Here is a 13,776-nt window from a genome sequence, read left to right on the forward strand (position 1 = left end):
TAGTACCGGTGACCACCTTCCGGCTCCATCATCAGACCCTGAGTACTATCTTGAGTCAAATAAATACATATAGAATGTCAGGTCGTTTCAAATATTTTTAATCCTGTCCGGTAGTTTATTAAACTGTACCATTATAAATTATAATACTATAAAAACGGTGCTAGGATCAAAGTCTCTCGTTGCGGTTTACACGCACACAGTATAGCGTTTTACACGGCGCCCGCCGCACACAATGATAAAAAACCTCGTCGTCGCCGTTGAAAATGTGCGGAGCCGACCGACACACGTCCTGCCTCTACAAGCTCTGCCGCGGCACTGAGCTGGCGCAGCGCGCGTCATCGGTAATATAGAGTAGTTTTCAAAAAATTGCCAAAAAATTATAGTAGAATTTCATAAACACTAATGTATACCAACAGTATAAGCAAACGTTGCAGATTGCTTGAGTATGAAAATGACTTCGATATTAAGTAGATTTTCGTAGGAATTGACACTTGTTTCGGAGAGAAAATCGAGTTCGTTTTACTTTGATTTTCTCTTTCTCAAAGGTATGTAGGAAAAATATAGTTTGATATGCCTAAAGTACAGGGTATTAGTAATACAAAATAGCCAGGTTTAGCAGAGTAAAATTCTCAACATTTCCAAATAAGAGCTCGCCATTCAGTGCTTCACGGGGTTTTTCGGAAACGACCATCAGAAAAAAAATCATTACTAATTTAATAAGTCCTTTTTCTAATATTTACAACGATATTTATAAAGATAAGAAGACGCTTTTACTGGAACAAGTACTCATTGTTTCTAATAATGAGCGCAAAGTCCTGAATTTCGTCGACTAGTATCATCAATTTTGCATTATTTCGACTTTTCTTGTAAGAGCGCTCTTAACCTATGCGTAATCTTTAAACGAGCAATTCTTGTATATATATTTATTTATTTATATATTTATATGTAGGTATATATATTTCGGGGATCTCGGAAACGGCTCTAACGAGATCGATGAAATTTGCTGTATGGGGTTTTTCGGGGGCGATAAATCGATCTAGCTAGGTCTTATCTCTAGGAAAACACGCATTTCTGAGTTTCTAAATGTTTTCCGAGCAAAGCTTAGTCTCCCAGATATTAGCTCTATTATGTTATAATATCTGGGAGACTAAGCTTTGCTCGAAAAACATATAAAAACTCAAAAATGCGCGTTTAAAAAAATCCAAAAAGATAACCTATGCAATCGGTTAGGATCATGAATCATTATCATACAAACACAAGTTACACAAGAGGTTAATGATGGAGAAGCACTTGTTACAACGAGCCAACTGCAAACTTGTAAAAAAAAATCTCATTGTCTTGTGATGCGTCTACTAAACTAGAACCCCACTATATAGGTCAAAGACCAATAGTTCGCTGCCCACCTCCTGAATAAGCATTTCCTATCCTGCACAATAGTATCCGCTTGTACGCTTATTGACCATTTGTGAACTCTATTGCAACGAGATAAGGTGTATTTTAATAAAACCCCACTATATAGGTCAAAGAGCAATAGTTCGCTGCCCCACCCTCTGAATAAGCATTTCCTATCCTGCACAATAGTAGTATCCGCTTGTACGCTTATCACTATCAGTTGTAAACCTCAGTTGCGACTGGCTCTAACTGGTCACAAGACATCGCAGCTAGCTGACCATTTGTGAACTCTATTGCAACGAGATAAGGTGTATTTTAATAAAACCCCACTATATAGGTCAAAGAGCAATAGTTCGCTGCTCTGAATAAGCATTTCCTATCCTGCACAATAGTAGTATCCGCTTGTACGCTTATCACTATCAGTTGTAAACCTCAGTTGCGACTGGCTCTAACTGGTCACAAGACATCGCAGCTAGCTGACCATTTGTGAACTCTATTGCAACGAGATAAGGTGTATTTTAATAAAACCCTACTATATAGGTCAAAGAGCAATAGTTCGCTGCCCCACCCTCTGAATAAGCATTTCCTATCCTACACAATAGTATCCGGTTGTACGCTTATCACTATCAGTTGTAAACCTCAGTTGCGACTGGCTCTAACTGGTCACAGGACATCGCAGCTACCTGACCGTTTGTGAACTCTATTGCAACGAGATAAGGTGTATTTTAGTAAAACCCCACTATATAGGACAAAGAGCAATAGTTCGCTGCCCCACCCTCTGAATAAGCATTTCCTATCCTACACAATAGTATCCGGTTGTACGCTTATCACTATCAGTTGTAAACCTCAGTTGCGACTGGCTCTAACTGGTCACAGGACATCGCAGCTAGCTGACCGTTTGTGAACTCTATTGCAACGAGATAAGGTGTATTTTGTGCCTATAGTTTGTTGTTTATACGGAAACACGATGCGTCACTACACTCATATGTAATTGCGTTTTTGTAAATTCTACTTTATTTAGGCGGAGGATGGTTTAATACTGAAAAGGCAAATTTTTAGGCTGTTTTTTTCTTGTTGTGATTTTGTGATTGCCGTCAATACAATTTTATTTTACGAATACGCATAGAGTTTATAACGCTTGAGGAATTTGGACATATAAAATCGCGTTTAGTATATTTGAACTTTTTGACTAAAAATGTATGTGGTTTGAGCTTAGAGCATTTAGTAACAGGAGATGTCATCGTTGTATGTATGTATGTCACTTTATTGCACATAAACAGGTTTACATAAAACGGACAAAACAAAACAAAAATAAAAATGTTATGTACAAAGGCGAACTTATCCCTAAAAGGGATCTCTTCCAGCTAACCTTACCATTACGGTTGTCATTTTCTTTACGAAACAGTCTGCCGATTTTTGCGGAGGATGGGACGTCAAATGTATTGCTATTTCTACATGATTTGTACTTTACGTATGTGTCATGTCAGTCCATACAAAAGTTTGCACAATTGTGCAAGTTTTTCGGCAGAGGGCTAAAAGCCAGTCCAGTTATTAAATGCTCTAAGGGTTTGAGGTCTCTAATGGAAAGTTCTTGGCATCTTTTATAGCTGCCGGTGCTATGTAACGTCAACCGATTCGTTTAAATGTGTATATGTATCATGTTTGAAGACATTGTTAATAATCTAGAGTAATCTAGACCATGAAACGGGCTGTTAAGTACAGCATCTTTGTAGATTAACCTTATATCTTCGCTGTAAGATTTACAACATGCCAGCTATGTGGATAATGGTACATATCAATAACAATGATTGAAGCATCATATAATCTGCCACGCGAATCGGTTATTAGCGATAGATCCGAGCGATTATACTAGTATCTGTCAAAGGCTAACATAAAACACGTGAGGTCTAAAGATAGTACAGCTATATTGACAGATGCACCACTATAGAAAAGACTAACGACCACACGCACAGGATTTGTGTGAAATAGGGAATATTACGCGAACTTATGTACGAAATGTCATTTGATATTTGCCAGTCGCTTTTCGGTGAAGGAAAACATCGTGAGGAAACCGGACTAATCCCAATAAGGCCTAGTTTCCCCTCTGGATTGGAAGGTTAGATGGCAGTCGCTTTCGTAAAAGCTAGTGCCTACGTCAAATCATGGGATTAGTTGTCAAGCGGACCCCAGGCTCCCATGAGCCGTGGCAAAATGCCGGGATAACGCGAGGAAGAAGAAGAAGGGAATATTACGCGAAACTCTGCGTAGGAGGCGCCACTACCACTATCCGTCACAATCGGGGAGTCTACCGCGAAATAAGAAAATCGAAATTTCGTTATCTAACCTCTCTATCACTCTTGCATATTCAAGCGATAAAGAGGCAGATAACTAAATGTCGATTTTCGCGTTTCCCGATAGGCCCTTGTTAACAAACCGCCTTTATGCATTAATGTCATATTTTATTGTCTGTGAAAACTTGTCAAAAAGCAGTTTAAGGCACAGTATGTATAAGTTACTCTATGGTTTACTAGAAGAGCTAGTGCTGCACTCTGGCGGCAGAACATTGCAGTAATACTCCCTATACTGTACGCTGAGCGATGAAAACAAATGAAGTGATTCTATTGGTTCTTAAGAAACATCCCTCGCAACGCATCCTCGCACATCTCTGGTAGAAACGCAGCCTAAATGGAATATCAGCGCTACTATATTTAGCAATAGCAAAGATATATTGATTGAGTAAGATGTGTAAAATCTATAGTACATTGTAGGAGAGGACGGAAAACCGCTAAAAGATGGACGAGTGTAGGGGAGGCCCTCAAATAATACGAGTCCATCGTTAGCGTTTCCGGCCGAGGCATTACATAGTGCTTTTCACGACTACTGCGAGGAAATAAGAAAACATTTGCATAACTATAAGTACTAGCCCGCGATTTCTCAGGTAGCAAATTACTAGCCACTGCCTGTGCTGTCTCTTGAATTTCGGTAGGCGTCAGCGTAAGAATATCATATTCTTCATTAGAAGAACTCATTTTTATAGCGAGCGTAGATACGTATTTTTTAGTCAAACACAATTATTTACACTACAGTGAGTATTTTCCGATCCCGCCTTTTTTACTTTTTTTATCACTTTTAAGAGGCGTTTTTCTGTTGTTTGCTTCAAACCGACGCTAAACATAGAAGCGTTTTTGCTAAAAAACCACAAACAGCTACAAAAGTAAAAAAACGCCTTAAGCTTGAATCGAATGAACTGACTGAATGAATGAATGGTTATGACATTTCTTTTTTTTTAAACAAGAAATTGGTCCTATAAATAACCTAATTTTATTTTTGAAGGAAAAAGTTGCGCCAAAAGACCTTTACTTGATTTGTATGTTATAAATTATACTCATTGCTGTAGCGAACTGTCACCAATGACAGATGATGATAACAATGAAACATTGTAGTAGTGGTGGTTCAGGTGCTACAGCTATTGCCTATTTTCCAGCTTGGTTTTAGACCATCTACTGTCACATTTCCGAACAGTGGCGTGAAAAGACAATTTCGTGCTTGTAATTTGACAGGTAAACGAGATGACACTGTACAAGTGTACAGCTCCATACATTTTTCGGTAACTTTGACTGTAAAAATTGACGTTTGACAATTCAGTGACCACAAAACATTTGGGGCAGTACAGCGCCATCTGTTTGGGGTGTTAAATTAAGGGGCACGTTTTTTCCTTAGACTTTACCTCTCTATTACAATCGATTCTCTTTGGCAATAGGTATGATCAAAGAAAACTATCTAATTCAAATAACAAAATATCGTCAGGTGACAAAACTCACTAATTACTAAAAAAATATTAAACAAAAATCAACCTTATTTAGGTATTAATATGGTTCACTGTCTATGGCTATTAACTTGTGGTAGTAATTAGTGAGTTTTGCTTGTCACCTGACGATATGTCATATGGAACTATCAAGCCCTACCACGCATAACTCGCTGGCCCAATATTACAGGGTTCTATGTTGCACTTTTATCAAACTGGAATTTGAACTTTGTCATAGTGACATTAAGTCGAATTTCAACTAGTTTGAAAATGTAACACGGAACTTTGTAATATTGAGGCAGCGAGTTCGTAGGCACATTAATTCTTGGTAGGAGCCAGATTCTGACCTTACGACGTCCGGGTTGAAAGGCACACGCCTGAACTGCTCACGTGAATATATTCAGGTCGCAAAATAAGATGAAGCTTACAATGGAACTATTATCAAAACTTTTACAATATTCGTGAGACTAATTAGGTTTAGTATAGTAAAAATAAACTAATTAAAAAGGTAATCTGGAGTTATCACGAGTGCATGTTGCAACATTGTCTATAATTAAGAGAAATAATAGCGATTTATATTTACTCGTAATATGAAACAACACAAGAGAGACAGTTAGTGCCATCTACTGAGAAGCGGCGGAACTAAATCGAGTTGATCGGTGAGAGGTATGTGAGTTTCGTAAAGCCGCGAGAGTATCTGTGTCTTCATGTAAAATGCGGTTAACTAATCTAAACTGAATTCTTATGTTCTTCCTAGTCACTTCTGCTGATCAGATAAACGCTAGGGATATCTAATATATCTATGCATCTACCAACTGTTTTAAAGGTGTGTTTAGAACTGCTATGTAAGTAATCTTAAAGGACTCAATATTTTCTGAGCGTGAGCTATTGTTCACAACAACAGGAGTGTATGAAATTACTCGGTCTCTGCTCTCTGCGGCCATACTTTAGGGTGGTATTCCATCTGTCCAATACCTTGGTCTAATGTCATTGCGTCTCACTCTCTCATTAAGCAAAATGTGAGACAAAATACACATTGGACATGTTAATACCAACCTTAGTAATAAGTCTGTGTGACAGTTACTTACGTTTTTGTCGTTCGGCTCCTTAGTGTGTAGATTACAGAGCGTCCCGCGCTTGTATTCGTCGCCGCACACGTAGCACACCTCCGTCATGGAGTTCTTGTCCGGCATCGACAGGTCGTCAGTTAGCAACTTACATATGTAGCAACCGGATTAATGTACAACATTTTTAGTTGTCCGTACTCGGTTACAACAAAGTGGACTTACGTTTTTGTCCTTCGGCTCCTTAGTGTGTAGATTACAGAGCGTCCCGCGCTTGTATTCGTCGCCGCACACGTAGCACACCTTCGTCATGGAGTTCTTGTCCGGCATCGACAGGTCGTCAGTTAGCAACTTACGTATGTAGAAACGGGATCAATGTACAATATTTTTAGGTGGCCGTACTCGGTTACAACAAAGTGGACTTACGTTTTTGTCCTTCGGCTCCTTAGTGTGTAGATTACAGAGCGTCCCGCGCTTGTATTCGTCGCCGCACACGTAGCACACCTCCGTCATGGAGTTCTTGTCCGGCATCGAAAGGTCGAGGATGTCGCGGTCGGAGCTGGAGTTGGAGTTGCCGGAGTACACGGACACGGTTGATCTGGAACATGGTATAATAACGTAAGCAATCGATGCATCGATATATCGGTAGAAAGGAACACTCTAACAGGTATTGTGACTAGAGACCGAATTCCGAACATTGTATCTCTTTGAACTTCGGTCTTTTGACATAGAAACATCGATAGCGAGTTATTCCAAGACTCTATCATATGTCTACTGAACCCATCGTGGTCGTTACAATTCTTCACAATCCGACGCCGTCCCTCCCGTACTGAATCTCTTTTTGTATATTCGCTTTTTAGAAATCCAAGTGATTAGAAAAAGCAGTGCCTTCTGAAACCTTTTTTGAGATTTATTTTCTGTAGTTTAATATCCGCATTATTAGAGTAACGCGTATACATTTTGTTCAGCTTAAGTGTGATGGATCATTAAACAATTGAACTCAAACTACGCCTAACGTCCGCGGCTTGTCACCGTGAACTTCGTGAATACACGAAGGTTTATATTAGGCCATAGCCGCCCGCGTCAGTTGATGTCTTTAGTGGACAAAGCGTTAAGCTGCAGTTCAAGAATTAGCTCGGTGCATTATCGATCTGAGAAAGCAGAATGTTTGCCGCGCCGTGCACCAAGTACAGGGGTGTGGAGGCAAGCAGGGCTCCCCTACAATTCAAACAAGTAGTTACCGCACGGCGTCGAGGTAGCCCGCGGTCTCGGAGGCGCCGGAGTGCTGGGAGCCGACGGAGATGACGGAGGGGTCGCGCGCGCGCAGGTCCAGCACGCCCTCCTCCTCCGTCGTGCCGTTCGTCGTCGCGTTGTTGGCGGGGAACCGTTGCTGGAACATACAGACTAATTATCAGTTGTTTTCAAACAGAAGAGTCCGGGAATGGAGTTAGTTTTACTGGGCATTTTCCGCAAATCGACATCCACTGTGCTTATATTGCGTGAAACGAGGTAGCCCTACTCTAAACATCCCAGCTCCTCCACGAAACCTAGCCAGGTCTTCAGGTTGCTAACTGCCTCCTTCAGTGTGCACGGATTCCCTAGCTATTTGCTCCTGTATACAGGAGTAAATACCTGCCATACTATTGGAGTTATAGTGGCGATCCAATAATAACGAGCGCTGGTGGCCTAGCGGTAAGAGCGTGCGACTTGCAATCCAGAGGTCGCGGGTTCAAACCCCGGCTCGTACCAATGAGTTTTTCGGAACTTATGTACGAAATATCATTTGATATTTACCAGTCGCTTTTCGGTGAAGGAAACATCGTGAGGAAACCGGACTAATCCCAATAAGGCCTAGTTCCCCTCTGGGTTGGAAGGTCAGATGGCAGTCGCTTTCGTAAAAAACTAGTGCCTACGTCAAATCATGGGATTAGTTGTCAAGCGGACCCCAGGCTCTCATGAGCCGTGGCGAAATGCCGGTATAACGCGAGGAAGAAGGAGTGGCGATCCAATAATAGGTTAGCTATTAAATTGGCGGCCTGCGATTTCAGGCCTCCTAATCTGTTCCTAACAGTCTTAAATCTTGACAAAAGGCACTTATCACAATGAACATCAAACTTGAAACTTTAAGAAGAATAACTCTCCCGTATACAAACCTGAAGGGTGTTAAATGTCTGCAGCTCACTGTACTCGAATGTAGGCACCGTTTTGACAGGGCAGTCAAGCGACATCGTATATTACGACTCCAACAATGTGTTCCGGACTATACATAATATACGAGCAGTACAGCTGATTTATACGAGCGGAGAGCCGTAAATCTGTTTCAGAATCAGTCTGGTGCCGGATTTGAGTGACTAAGGAGTTATTATAGTCGTAACGGTATTCGATTATTGGCCTCTTTGAACACTACAACGTTCCGTGACATGTAATGTGTTATAGTTAATGCTAGAAGTTGCTAAGCGGGCGAGTTTATTGTAAACATTATTGTAAAGTGAAGGCAACTTTAGTTCAAAATAATAAAAGAGTGTTCAGATCCTTTCGAACACTTCGTTTTATTCAGCTCAGTTACTTTCTACTGATGTCTGTAAAATCTGCTACAAATAAAATAGTGGGTATAACCACCTAGATTACGTGGGAATAGGACCGCAAGGCCGACATTTGCTCTGACGCCGCCCCGCTCGCTCTGCGAGCTGCGAGCCGTGCTGTATACGAAGCGGTGTGCCTCGGCCAGTACCCAAGTTGTTTTTAAACTTGGGGTCCGCATTATCTAGGGCGCGCGAATGCTGCCAGCTCCTCGCGAGCGGCGTCGCTGCTTAGCTCTAGCATAGATCTTCAGGAACATACAGGGTGGAAAGGCACGACGATCCTTCCCGGAAGTATTAGGTCGTTTAAGTGATACAGAGACTATTGGTAATGGTAAGAATCGTTAATTGAGTAAAAAATAAAAATTGCAAAAATACTACTTTTTAACTGTGGTGATAACCCTATAGCATGTGCACATGACGGCTAGATTAAGGATCTCCGTCGGGAAAGCTCGGGACTTTACACTTTTTTCCGATCGTTGACAGTATCGCAATGATGTATGAATGACGCATAAATGTCAAATAAATCAAATGCATGCAAAAATATTACAAACAATTTTATTACTTTCTTAGATAATTACTTTTTTCCAATATTTAATACTATCTTCTTTTCACATACGGTGTTCAAATGTACCTCCGTGTATTACAAAGCCGCCGCAGCCCGTACCCGAGTATGTCGATGCACATGCGATATAGTGTATGCTCTTCGTCATTTATCCTCCGCAGAAAGCACCAATTAGCCTTTGTCTCATTTCGTCCGCAGTTTCACATTCCGTTTGGTTTGGTACACCATATCTTTTACACAGCCCCACAAATTTAAATAGCCACGAGCATCTAACATTTTTATTTGAAGAATATGACATTCAATAAGTATAGTTCAATGAAAATTTAATTTCAAACATCAGACGTCTTGTCTATTTCCTACCACGCAAGAAGGTTTGTTAGTTTGGTATTGAAGAAGTATTTATTCTTGATTTATTCTTAGTATTTAATTTTTACAAGTTCATTTGGTGCAACTAACACAACCTACTTGTTATTTTTAATTATTTTAGATAGTTTCCAATTATTCGAAAATAATTTTGTGAAACGTGTTAAGAAACTAAAACCTTTTTATCAGTTAAGGAAACCAGAGATATTTATAAGACGATTGCGTACTTTTGAGTGGTTGTCAATGTCACAATTTGAACTGTCGTTGTAAACAATGTTGTGGTTAGTATTATTAATATTAAGGAATAACATAACTATTTCATTCAAGTATTGAACAAGTGGAACCACTAAGAAAGCGAAAATCCTGCAATGATTCTTACCGTGCTGTAGGCAGACCTAAAAATGGTTAGATGGCAACAAATTAGCATAATTTCCTGTCGAATACTGATTGTTTACAAGTAAGTTCATTGACCCTGTCACCTGTTAGGGTTAGAACAAAGTAGTTTTTTGCGTGGATGTTTAAAAGGTCATAATTTAGAAACGGTTGCCCATATTAACATAGTTTCTATGGAGAAAATATAGAGCTTAGGCTAAACTATCTCCCATTTCCGGAAAGGATCGTCGTGCCTTTCCACCCTGTATACTCACGTTGTTGTTAAACTTGGGGTCCGCGTTGTCCGGGCGGTGCGCGGGTACGGGCGGAGGCGCGGGGGCATCAGGAGGGTAGAGCGCCCGTGACGCGGGTCGCGGGGACGCCACCGGTTCTTCGCGAGCTGTGTCCCCGCCCAGCCCTAGCACGGACGCCGCATACTCGCCCTGGAAGGACATGTCCGCACCTGGAATAGAGATAGTCCGGTTGAGAGATTGTAAATTACATTACATCATAAAGAAAAGAGCCTAAATGGCAGGTTAGGTCAGTGTCACGTCTGTGTCCAGTCTAGATTTATTGTGAATATTTTTTAACACGGAGCTGTTGAGCGTCTATGCTAGGTAGTTTGAGACGCTAGACGGGGTGATAGGTCATACGCGTAGGTATCTCGTATTAGACAATAGACAGGTATTGAGACAAAAGGGAATAATTTTTTATTTGTTTAACGTCGACAAGGGCACTAGACGTAGACGTCCGAGTCAAATACGTCTGTAATAATCTGTTTTGGTTGAGTTTTATTTTCTCCAAACAACAATCATCACAGCACAAACTCAATGACGTTGCGTTGTTGCACTGTCACCCAATTTATCAATTAGTAAGTACATCCGCCGAAATTTAACGAGATTTCGGATCAATTGTTTTCATCTGTAATCAGAAAAAACCTAGCAGATTGCATATCGAAGGTTACATTTTATCTATAACGCTAACAAGGCAAATCCTAATGATATAAAGTTATGAGCAAATATCAGCGATAGCGCTTATCTCCGCGAGTCAAAGGGAAATTTCGTTATCTGCCTCTCTATCACTCTTGCATATTCGAACAATAGAGAGGCAGATAAACCTCGGTATAGCCTACGTTTCGAAAAAGCCCTGGCGCAGACTAGCGCGTGACTCATTTAATTCTTGCGGAGGCAACGCCGGCTCTCGAGTTCACCGGGTTAAAGTGATGTAAGGCGACCCAGATGCCGAGCAACCGGTTAGGATACTGTGGGTTATTGATACAATGATCAATTATTACATGTAATCTGGCGTGGATTGACCTCATTCTTCATCTAGTTTTTATTGGGAGACGCTTTCATTAATATACCTCGTAAACCTCGTGTCAAATCTAAACTGCCGTCAGTCATTTTGACATACGAGTTTGTTAGACAGCCAAAATTAAACGGAAGTTTGCTGTCTTATACCGGGGTCAGTCTGTGCCCTTATCTATATTTTTACGAAAACGAAAAATAAAACATACTAAAATTTACGAGTAAGACTTGGTTTCCGGATTCCTCCGCAAAAGTTCAATATAACGAGGCACAGCGTATGGATCAATAGGATCTCTTAAACATTGACAAGTGCGCACTAATGTTTCACTTTTGCGATAATACGAGTACTAAGATAGTATCTATCGGGGAATAAAAAAGACGAAATCAAAAACTGCGAACACTAAATATAGGGGTGATCCAAGTTGGATTCGCAGGGCCATCCGTGATGTAATGCCAGCCGGCATTCGTTCGATTATGCGCATGTAAATTAATGTCTTAGATGTATTCACTGTCTCAGGGCCTCTGAGCTTCTGTTTAACAACTGACGCAAGTATTGCTTACTCAAACATATGTATACTTGTATAGTGAACTCTAAGAAGCGCTGGTGGCCTAGCGGTAAGAGCGTGTGACTTGCATTGCAATCTGGAGGTCGCGGGTTCAACCCCCGGCTCGTACCAATGACTTTTTCGGAACTTATGTACGAAATATCATTTGATATTTACCAGCCACCTTTCAGTGAAGGAAAACCGGACTAATCCCAATAAGGCCTAGTTTCCCCTCTGGGTTGGAAGGTCAGATGGCAGTCGCTTTCGTAAAAACTAGCGCCTACGTCAATTCTTGGCATTAGTTGTCAAGCGGACCCCAGGCTCCCAAGAGCCGTGGCAAAATGCCGGGATAATGCGAGGAAGAAGATGTATAGCGAACTCTGCTGGATATTGGGGTGATCTGTCTTAATGTAACGGCAGCTGGCGTTCGTCGGATTAAGTGCAATGTCTTAGGACCTCTGTTTAAATTTCAGTATTTTTACCAGGGAAGTCCTTTGACAGCCTGCCTGCTGTGCTGCCTGTCAGCCTGTGTCGACTGTTCAAGTCGCCATGTATGCATGACATAGGGGTCGTCCAGAAATCATGTGATCGTTTAGGGGGGAATAAAAATATCACGAATGATCACGATGGGGGAGAATAATAATAGGCCAAATATGATCTCATGATTTCTGGACGACTCCATAGACATACTTAGTAAAAAGGTTTGCATTATTGTGCCAAGTGGGTGGCACACGAGCGTATGCGCTGCCTGATGGTAAAGTTATCGTAGCCATTAGTCCTTAGCGAAAACCTTGGCACGGAGTTCATTCGACAGCTGGAGAAAATCTCTGTAAAACCGTCCAACTGTGATCTCAAGGTGTGGGGGTGAACGCCCTGCCGACGGTCCATGACCAATAATTCAATTTGAACCAGCCTCTAGATCATTGTCGGTGCATTAGCCCCACTTACATCACGTCTCCCGTCCTGTTTAGCTGATCCATCAAAGCGTTTCCGATATCCACATAAAACGGCTGTTGCTAAATATCAACACTGGACCGCGCTAGAATTAGAAAGGCGTAATGTATCAAAAGTTTCGTTTACGCACATGTCTTTTATTAACAAAGATAAACCTGACTGTGTAGTTTAATCGCACACCTAACACACGCGAGCTTCCGCCTTCGCAGAACCAATTTAAGAGTGATCTCCGATTAGGTTTAATTGTTTCGGAGCTAAAGCTTACACTTAACTGGTTCCCTGAATTTGAACAGAAATAACAACTCGAAGAAGTGCGTAGATCGAAAGGACAGGAAAGCCGGGCCAGCGTGTGTTGCGTCGCTATTAATAACATCAAAGAGATGTAAAGGGGTGTACATGTAACGGGGCTCTGAGACCTCCTCGGTGTCATAAGATTTATTCATTTAGCAGTATTTCTAACCCATGACTTTCTAGATTGATTAAACCGATTTAGGAGGCAGAAATAACATAATTTAAAAGTTTCGAACTGGATATCATACATAACAATTGTGCGTTAGAATGGGTATAATCATAATTCTTCTAAATAACAAATAAGCCTGAAGCGTACGAGAATATTGTATGCGTAGCGAATTTCTCTTTTCGACAAATATTGCTATATTTGGTGAAAATATATGGAAAGATTTAGATAATATAACATTGCTCCAGGCAGGGATTACTTAAACATCGCCGTAGACATTTCTCTAATGGATATTACTCTCAGAATAATATAGACATTGTTTATTGTTTACAGAATGGAATAGGTTTACGAGCAATAAAGCTTTAATTAAAGT

The 13,776-nt window shown here is 40.9% G+C and overlaps 1 protein-coding gene across 1 annotated transcript in view; it reads right to left on the reverse strand.

Annotated features, from left to right (window-relative positions):
* LOC134800584 (uncharacterized) overlaps positions 1–13,776 on the reverse strand; it is a 167,748-nt gene that overhangs the window by 94,561 nt on the left and 59,411 nt on the right. Inside the window, exons 4-6 of the mRNA XM_063773074.1 lie at positions 10,416–10,603; positions 7,503–7,651; positions 6,688–6,859 (exon numbers count right to left, since the gene is read on the reverse strand). Coding sequence (XP_063629144.1) covers positions 6,688–6,859; positions 7,503–7,651; positions 10,416–10,603 — 509 coding nt within the window. The remainder of the gene's footprint in view (positions 1–6,687; positions 6,860–7,502; positions 7,652–10,415; positions 10,604–13,776) is intronic.

The sequence above is a fragment of the Cydia splendana genome, chromosome 20, assembly GCF_910591565.1.
Source record: "Cydia splendana chromosome 20, ilCydSple1.2, whole genome shotgun sequence".
NCBI lineage: Eukaryota > Metazoa > Arthropoda > Insecta > Lepidoptera > Tortricidae > Cydia > Cydia splendana.